The sequence below is a fragment of the Python bivittatus genome, unplaced genomic scaffold, assembly GCF_059951505.1.
Source record: "Python bivittatus isolate LINGU-HERP-01145 unplaced genomic scaffold, Pbiv_v1 ctg000360_np1212, whole genome shotgun sequence".
Taxonomy (NCBI): domain Eukaryota; kingdom Metazoa; phylum Chordata; class Lepidosauria; order Squamata; family Pythonidae; genus Python; species Python bivittatus.
This window is the reverse complement of record NW_028277069.1, coordinates 491,733-501,601: the sequence shown is the minus strand read 5'-3', so window position 1 is coordinate 501,601 and position 9,869 is coordinate 491,733. Positions and strand designations below refer to the sequence as shown.

General features: G+C 38.0%; 1 protein-coding gene across 1 annotated transcript; it reads left to right on the top strand.

The window, feature by feature from the left end:
- Positions 1–2,550: 2,550 nt before the first annotated feature.
- On the top strand, positions 2,551–8,361 carry LOC148215382 (vomeronasal type-2 receptor 26-like). The gene is made up of 3 exons (XM_088143652.1): positions 2,551–2,781; positions 5,598–5,724; positions 7,463–8,361. Exons 1-3 carry the CDS (start codon positions 2,551–2,553, stop codon positions 8,359–8,361), a joined length of 1,257 nt encoding a protein of 418 aa, XP_087999778.1.
- The last annotated feature ends 1,508 nt before the right edge of the window (positions 8,362–9,869 follow it).

Here is a 9,869-nt window from a genome sequence, read left to right as displayed (position 1 = left end):
AGAAGTGAAATAAGGAGAATATAGGAAAGTTCCCGGTTATTGGCTTTAATTATGGGGGTATCTCTGTATTTAATAAAACTGCTTTATTATCTCAGGTGGACATGGATTCGGATTTTTGCTGTTGATAACAACAATGGAGAACATTTCTTACAGAAAATCCAGCCCTTAATTTCATGGAATGGAGTATGCTTATTGTTCATAAAAAGGCTTTCACCACTATGCCACATGGAAGACCTCACAGAACCTTATGACACAATCTCAAGAATATCTATTAATTTGATGAAGGGCAAAACAAATACATTTCTTGTCTATGGAGAATCTTTGACAATCATGGGGCTCAGAGCTGTCACGTTTATAGCAGATCCTGAAAACAAGCAAACTACATTATTTAGAACGGTGTGGATCATGAACATCTCCAGATGTTCCATAGGGCTATTTCCTTTACCATTCATTCAAGAGCAGTTGTAGGGTTCAAGGAATTTCTTCAAACCATAAAACCTTATTCAGGCTACAGACACAGGTTTCTGCAGGATAATAGATAATAGATGATAGATAGATAGATAGATAGATAGATAGATAGATAGATAGATAGATAGATAGATAGATAGATAGATAGATAGATAGAGAGCGAGAGAGACAGAGAGAGACAGAGAGAGAGACAGAGAGACAGAGAGAGAGAGATGATGATGATGATGATGATGATGATGATGATGATGATGATGATAGATAGATAGATAGATAGATAGATAGACAGACAGACAGACAGACAGACAGACAGACAGACAGATAGATAGATAGATAGATAGATTTTTTTTTTTTTAATCAACTTATAGATGCTGGAGCAGCACAGATATGAGTTTCTTATTTTTCCCTTTGGGGATCAATAATTTTCTGTTTCCACTTTCTCTTTTTGCTAGTTTCTAAAGGATTTTCACACCAAACCACCCAATCTCTACCAAACACTGGATTTTTGACCACATCCCCAACAATTTTACAGGGAGATAGTGTTCCCTGATCCTTTGATAAAATTAAACATTGGTCCTGATTTCTCAAATTAGGGCAATTTTGTAGTCTCCATGTTCCCAATTCTATTTTTCCAGGTATTTTGAAAACAAATTAAACATCAGTCACATATTATGTCACCCAAAATAGAGAGAGATGTTGATCACTTATAAGAAGAAAAATTGCCAGGTTGCCAATGGTTCAATCATAGTTATGTCCCTGATGAATTACTGAAATCACTCTATTATTCTAGTAGGCCAAAACAGCAAAGGTTCTGTGCAGAAGGGTCTAGGAAGTCAAAAACAATCTATATAAATATTTCTAGAGCCACAGAGAGGCAGGAAGGGGGAATGCTGACTCTGTGAGGTTGATCTCCACAAGTTCTCTCCCTCCTGTCTCATCTGCCAGATCCTGTCTTTGAATGATAGACCCAGATCTTGTCTTTATAAGCAGAGAGCCATGATGTTGCTGCTCCTGGTGTTCCTGGTGAACAAAAGAGCTACTCTGAGCTGTCCTGCAAGTGATGCCTTCCCTGTCCCTCATGAGTGGTACCAGCCAGGTGACCTTGTCATTGGTGGGATGGTGTCTCACCTGGCTTACCATTTTTATGAACTTCCATTCGAACAGCATCCTTTTCTAAATCTTTATGATTCACCAATGTAAGGCACTTTCTTTGAATCATGTGACCTTACCCCCCCCCCAAAGAATTGCTTATATGATTAATAACTGTTTGCATAGAAAATGTAGAGTTGTATATGAAACGGTAAGAGTTGTTTGCGTTTTGAAAGTTTTCTAATGGTGAAAGAAGATGGAATTTTCTTTATGTTTCATTATTGGATTTCTTGTAAGAAAGTACATTTGGGAAAATATGATTATCAAAAGAAGAGTGCTAAGTCTACACTACTCTTCTTCATAAAACATAAATAAAGATGAGAGTTTAGCTAAATCTATTGGCATACTATTTTTACAAAATAGATAGGGAAAGTTTGTGATAGAGTAAATGTACCTTATCATTTCTGTCTGTTGCCACTTATACTGGACACAAATCACAGAGGTTGACTCTGAGGAGCTTAGAATGAGGAATACTGGTGGGATGTTCCTTCAGAACTGAAAAGATGGAGAGGAGCAAAACTCTCTAGGGTTAGAGAGAATCTCACCATAAATCTGAAATTCTTTCGAATTCAGTAAATTTCCTAGAAATTGAAATCAAAAGAGAAAAGAATAAACAGAACATTTGCTGCCATCCCAGTCTAGTTTAAAATGAACACTGCAGTTAAAACTTTAGACATTAGCATAATATCCCCTGTGATGAGCAATTTCCTAGAAAAATGTGAAAGAAAATATTGTGTGCAAAGTATATTTTGTCTGTTTACAAAATTATACTCAAAATAGAGATTAAAATTTCTGTTAATCAGTTACAAAGAATGACCACACTGGATGCATCAGCAAAATTATTTTTGTAAAGTATGTGCTTAATGTATTTACAGAGTAATCCCAAAATTCTACCAGCATGTCCTTGCCTTGGTATTTGCTGTGCAGGAGATCAACATGAACCGCCAGGTCTTACGTAACATCACTCTCGGGTTCCACATCTATGACAGCTACTACAACCCAAGGATGACCTACCGCACCACTCTGGATCTTCTCTTCAAATCCAAGACATTTGTCCCCAACTACAAATGTGACATTCAGAAAAATCTCATGGCCATCATTGGAGGATTAGGTTCGGATACATCATTTTATATAGCAGAAATTGTAGATTTCTACAAGATTCCACAAGTAAGCATGCACGGGTGGAAGAGAAAAAATTCTGCAGCTTGTTGTTGTTATGACATAATTAATGAGTACTGTATATTAGGATTAGATTTCTATTAAAACTTTCTGCAGAGTTTAAGGTAGTGTCCTTAATGCACTTTTCTGAAACTCCAATGCCAATCATAGAAGTGACTATTCCAGAGTATCCATTGACATTCCATACCTGATGGAAGATTTGAATGTAGTGTTCCCTGCTCCCATTAAAACATTTTAACTATTATATGTGTTTGAAATAATTCCTAGAAATTCCATTCAATATTAATATTTTGAAAAAAATCCAGGAAAAAAATTCCTTCCCTATATAGTTTTTACATGAAAACTACATCACAAAAAGTCAGGTTTGATGTAAGAACTCAAGAGAATAATACTCCACTTTCTTTTAGCTGACATATGGCTCATTAGTCCAAGAGGAATTTCAGAAGAATAAACTATCATCACTTTATTTCATGGTCCCCAATGAGGACCATCAGTACATTGGGATTATCCAACTGCTTCATCATTTCAGGTGGACATGGATTGGGATTTTTGCTGTTGATAACAACAATGAAGAACATTTCTTACAGAAAATGCAACCCTTACTTTTACAGAACAGAATCTGCTCATCGTTCATACAAAGACTTTCACCACTAGTCCACTTCGAAGACTACAGAGAACTTTATGACACAGTCACAAGAATTTCTATTAATCTGATGAATAGCAAAGCAAATACATTTCTTGTCTATGGAGATTCAGGGACAATCATGTGGCTCAGAGCTGTCATGTTTTTATTAGATCTTAAAAACAAGCAAACTTCATTATTCAGAAAGGTGTGGATCATGACTAGCCAGATTGATTTCATACTACCAGCCCTTCAAATTGCATTGGATCTCAACATGTACCATGGGGCTATTTCCTTTACTGTTCATTCACGAGCCGTTGTAGGGTTCAAAGAATTTCTTCAGAGCATAAACCCTTATTCAGGCTCCAGAGATGGGTTTCTGCAGGATGTTTGGGAACAATCCTTTGATTGTTCATTTCCAAAACCAGAGTTCCAACAAATGCCCAGTAGGCAGTGCACTGGAGAGAGGAAGCTGGAGGATCTTCCTGGGCCTTTGTTTGAAATGGAAATGACTGGCCAAAGCTACAGTATCTACAATGCTGTTTATGGTGTGGCTCACACTTTGCATACACTACTCATGTTGGGGTTCAGTAAGAAAAAAAGGATGATGGGTAAAAAAACTGACTTTGCAGATCTGCAGGCTTGGCAGGTATTTCCTCTGCATTGGACATTTATTTTATTTCAATGAGCAGTTTAGTGTACAACTACCCTTTGCACCAATATTTTCTGCCAGTGGAATAAAGTTATGTATGGACATTGTGAAGCTACTATATAAATCACGATTTAGATGTCAGTATGATTTATGTAAGTAAGCATCATAGCTTGCATAGTAAGAGACAGCTAAGATGAAGTATCACTTTATACAATCACTTACCTAAATTTCCATTGTCCTGTCCATTAATCAGCAATTCTCCAAGAGACTTCTGCTTGGCTAATGAATATTTCAGGCTGAGCATTGTGTCCCTGTCAGGTTCAAGACGAATAGACTGACACATGTCCCCCTCAGCTGTGGCCTCAACACTTTGGAACAACCCTATTTTTGAAAGAATATCTATCACCTCTGTCTCCCTCTCTCATCTATCTATCTATCTATCTATCTATCTATCTATCTATCTATCTATCTATCTATCTATCTATCTATCTATCTATCCATCCATCCATCCATCCATCCATCCATCCATCCATCCATCCATCCACCCATCCATCCAGGAACATAAGTCATTTCAGAATCCTGTTTTCATTTTGCTTTTGTTTATTGACATCATTTACTATCTTTCCTGGAAATCACATCAAATTCATACTAGAACAGATCTGTACACTTCCATAGAATATATATGTAATATATGATCAATTTTTTAGGGGGCATTGTTCGATATTTGTTATAGGAATGGGAAAAATGAATGAATGAAACATAAATATACTGGTCCATTTCCCATTATTTTCCTTTCAACTTCCACTATTTCATTCTCTTTCAAGTAGCTCCATCCATTTCTCCAAGGCATTTCCTTTAACAATTCAGCTGGAGAGAGAGTCTTCCTGAATGAGAAGTGGGAAGGAACAGTTGGGTTCGACCTCATCAACTTGATCACTTTTCCAAACAGATCCCTTCAGAAAGTTAGACTTGGAAAGTTAGATCCCAGTGCTCCAAAAGGGAAAGAATTATTCATTGATGAAAACTTGATTGTCTGGCACCCAGCTTTTAACCAGGTATAGACTCATTGAAAGCACTATATCATGTCCATTATGATCCCATGAAGATTACTTTGTCTATTAAAACATGTTGAACACAGTCTGTGTAGAATCTAATTCTCTTTTTGAAAGAAAAAAATGGCATATACTGTACAAAGATTTACCATGAAGGGGCATTTACCAAATTGACAAAATGACATTATAATAAAAAAGCCAGTTTTTCATATTTGGCTTGGAATTCCATATGAAATCACCAAATTTGCAATGTTTACATAACATTCTTATAATGCACATTACTCACCCTGCCATTCTTCAAGCATGCGTTTTTGCACATCCTTGTAATTTCAATATCTTTTTAAGGTATAATATAAATCCAACTAGATAAAATGCATTATCTCTTTGGGAAGCAAAGAATTCTTTGCCCCCATAAAGGGAAGAATTAGGAACTGTTTAAAAAATCTCCCTTTGCAAAACCTTTCATGTCTATGACCAGGTTCTTCCACTTTCTCTGTGTAATGACCATTGTTCCCCTGGATACTGGAAAAAGGGGGCTGAAGGAAAAGAATTCTGTTGCTATGACTGTCTTCCGTGCCCAGAAGGGAAGATCTCAGATCAAAATGGTAGGTTAGATATTCCACCAATTTTTCATTCCACAGACTTAAGCAAACTGTAATACACGATTTTAGGATGCGTGTAATTACTAATTGTACTAGTTCTTCACGGTGAATATTCAATTCTATACCTGTGGATCCCAATCTGTGGTTCAGGTGTCACAATTTTTCCATAAGATTCCTGAAGGTAGTGTTTCCTGTACAGACACAATATATATATGCATTGAGCCATAGGTCTTATATGATCACATGATCCATATCTATTTATATATGTTTCACATTTTCAACCTCATTTGTTTTTGGTGTTCTTTCCAAAGATTAGAAAGAACACCAAAAGATTGTTCACTCAGATTGTTCACTCAGTGAACAAAATACCATGAATTTTTGTAAACTCAGGATATAGTAAATATTTTTTTTTAAAAAAAATTGTATATTGCTGTCTCTTACTTTATGATCTGACCTTCATAACTTGTGATGACAACAAACTAATCAAAACTCTACCTGAGGAATATCTGACTTAATAAGTATTTGGATGGGAGATGAGCAGCCAGACAATACTGTATTTGTAGAGCAGGCTGGGAATTAAAGAAAAAGTGTGCTGGAAAAAGACAAGGACAAACTGTTTTCTTTTTTACAATCTCTCTCTCTCTCTCTCTCTCTCTCTCTCTCTTATATATATATATATATATATATATATATATATATATGTGTGTGTGTGTGTGTGTGTGTGTGTGTGCGTGCGTGTGTGTGTGTGTGTGTATATGTAATCGTTTGAGTCAGTGGGCATTGGCATAATACAAAACTCTTTTTTTATATTTCCTTTTTCTTTTCTGCCGAAATTACAGTATAATTTGAGAACCTCTAATCTCCTATTTTATAGAGCATATAGAATTAAGAAGAATCAAGTTGAAGTTCTAATTAAAACTTAAACCAACAATGATATGTTTTACAAATGATAGTGTAACACTCAAGAACCAACCTTTTAATTGGCTCAGGTCAATGTAGCTGTGAATAAATGTAGACATTTTTTCCACTTAATCTGCTATATTCCGGGCCTTACCTTCCATGAAAACCTGAAAGTAAGTGTAAGCTTCAGCAGAAACAGGAAATTTTGTGAATGGATCAGATATTCTACCATCAAAGCAACAAAAAGTGGGTGCTTATAAAATTGACTAATGTAATCCACATAGAACACAGAAACATAATAAAAGTCAGAATAAAATACAGATTCCAGTAATATACATGCCTTATTGTGACACTAACATTAGAAGATTATTTTTGCTTCTTTGACCCCTACTCCATTTCTTTTCAAAATAAAAATACTGATCTTTCCTTAGTTTACATGCCCTATAGAAAGGCATTAACCTAAAAGAGTTTAAATGAATTATCTTGGTTTGCACTTCAGAGTCAGTACATCTGCTTCTGTTACTAAAGTTTTATATCAATCATCACAGTTTTCACCTCCATGTTTAGGAAAAATGGGAAAAGTCCAAATTGTCCATATTGTAACACATTTGAACTTTTTAGAAAGGGCTGCATTTCAAAGAATAATTTCCCTTCCCTTTGTACTTTCTTTATGCCAATCCTAAATGATACCATTGAGGAAAAACTGCATTTTCATATCAACATGATTAAACTGCTAAACAGTGGAGAGAGCTCAGAATGAATAACAACTGGCACTCACTCAGAAAGTAATTTTCCAAAATGTAGAATGCATAGATGACAAATTCCTTGACTTTTCTTCCAGATATGGATGACTGTTTTGAATGTTCAGAAGATCATTATCCAAATAAAGAAAAGAAAGGATGTATCCTGAAACCAGTGGTCTTTCTAACTTTTGAAGAAACATTAGGAATTGGGTTAGCCTCAACTGCTTTTTCTTTCTGCTTCTTGACCTCCTGGCTACTTGGAACTTTTATTAAGCACAGGAATACTCCCATTGTTAAAGCCAACAACCGCGCCCTCACCTACACCCTTCTTGTCTTTCTTCTGCTCTGTTTCCTCTCTTCTTTCTTCTTCCTCAGCCAACCTGGCCAAGTGACCTGCCTTCTCCGACAATCGACTTTTGGCATCACCTTCTCAGTGGCCATCTCTAGTGTCCTGGCCAAAACCATCACTGTGGTGGTTGCTTTCATGGCCACTAAACCAGGATCTCCAATGAAGAAATGGGTGGGGAAAAGATTGGCCTTTTCTACAGTCCTTTCCTGCTCTCTTGTCCAAGTATGTATTTGTGCTCTTTGGTTGTCAACGTCGCCCCCATTCCCCGAGTTAGACATGGACTCAGAAGCTGAAGAAATGATTTTGCAGTGCAATGAGGGCTCATCCTCCTGCTTCTACTGTGTCTTGGGCTACATGGGGATCTTGGCCATCGCCAGCTTTATTGTGGCCTTTCTTGCCCGTAAATTGCCTGACAGCTTTAATGAAGCCAAGTTCATCACCTTCAGCATGTTGGCCTTCTGCAGTGTGTGGGTCTCCTTTTTTCCAGCCTATCTGAGCACGAGAGGAAAAGCCATGGTAGCTGTGGAGGTCTTCTCCATCCTGTCCTCCAGTGCTGCATTAGTGGGATGCATATTTTTGCCAAAATGCTTCATCATTGTTTTCAGGCCTGAGCTCAATCACAGGGAGCAACTCTTAAAGAGGAATTAGTACATCACATGATCTTTCTTATTCTCAGAAAAAAAAAATTGAAAGACTGCTGTCTACAGGAAACATATAGAAGTTGTTATTTCTGTCAAAGTATTATTTATGGAGGATATAATTCCCTCAAGTGCCCCAGGCAAAGCAAACTGCAGTGGCTCAGAAGCGCAGCGATCAGCGAGCAATCAAGAATTCCCGGCTTAGCCTGCAGAAGTAAAGCCCAACGAACACAAGAACCCCATAAACAAAGGACAGCAATCAAGGGGGACAAAGAAACAGGCTGAATCTGCCATTTAGGTGAGGGGGAGAATACCGCGGACAATCAGTAACCCAGGCAATGGGGAGAAGTGCTGGAACGGGAAACCTATAAAATGCTATGTAATCTGTGCCAAGCCAACCCTGGCTTTGTTTGTATCTACCTGCATTACACCCGAGTAAACTTCTTTTGCTGAACCTGTGTTTTGTGAGAGTTTCATTCGGCGCTAAATGTGGTAACTCCTACACTGTGTATATATGAATGTATATGCAAGTTTGTATGTGTAATGAGAAGTACCTCTTCAAAATTCAGGGAGACTTTTGTTTTGCTTTCAGGAATTAGTATGACCTTTCTGAATCCAGTCAAGGTGAAGGCTTCACATGAGGTTCCAATGTTACCATTTTTTTTCCCCTGGGAAGCATGAGACTATGATTTTCCAAACATAGCTGGTAGTTTCAAATGTAGTCAGAAGCAGAGAAAACAGGTTTATTTTATTTATTTATTTATTTATTTATTTATTTATTTATTTATTTATTTTACTGATAGTAATTCAGGATGATTAAAACTCAGAAGTAATTATCTCCCCCAGCAATTACCCAAATCAGTATAATTGGCTCATGTTGACCAAGATCATAACCATAGATAGATTTTCTTCATGATGATGTATCTATAACATGTTCTTTCAAGTCTCCTAATGATGCATTGTGTCAGGTTCAGTCAGCACGGGGCTTCGGGGAAGCTCGCAGCCAGACCACGCGAACCCCACCGGCGGCAGCTAGCGAGGGGAAGAGGAACTGAAAGCGCCGCTAATTAATGGGCCACCTGCGCCCAGCCAAACAGGAAAACCGCAGCGGAAGTTTTAACTCTACACTGATAACGGCGCGAGCCAACAATGAACGGGGCCGCAGGCAGCGAAACAAGATCGCCGCGCAACACAGAACCCTCGGGCTTGCACGTAACAGGGGGGGGACCAACCCAAGCCGGGGGGGGACTGTCAATCAAGGACAATGGACCCTGACCGAACCTGCCATCATGGACAATTAAGAGGGATTATTGGGGGGCCGATAATCCGCAGCAGTAATGCGATCGCGGGGCGGAAAAAGCGCGGGAAGGGGGGAATATAACGAGTGATGCAATTGTACCAAGCCAGTCCTGGCTTTGCTTGTGACTGCTACGTTACGCATAAGTAACCCTCTTTTGTGAACCACACGTGTCACGGGAGTTTCTCTGTCGAATGGGGCAAACCTTACATAAAGCCAGG

What these genes read in the sequence shown, in the direction of transcription:
- LOC148215382 (XM_088143652.1), top strand. Translation starts at nt 2,551, where the DNA reads ATGAACCGCCAGGTCTTACGTAACATCACTCTCGGGTTCCACATCTAT. An exon ending in ATTTCTACAAGATTCCACAA is followed by an intron (nt 2,782 to 5,597) that starts GTAAGCATGCAC and finishes GTCTATGACCAG; the next exon opens with GTTCTTCCACTTTCTCTGTG. An exon ending in GAAGATCTCAGATCAAAATG is followed by an intron (nt 5,725 to 7,462) that starts GTAGGTTAGATA and finishes CTTTTCTTCCAG; the next exon opens with ATATGGATGACTGTTTTGAA.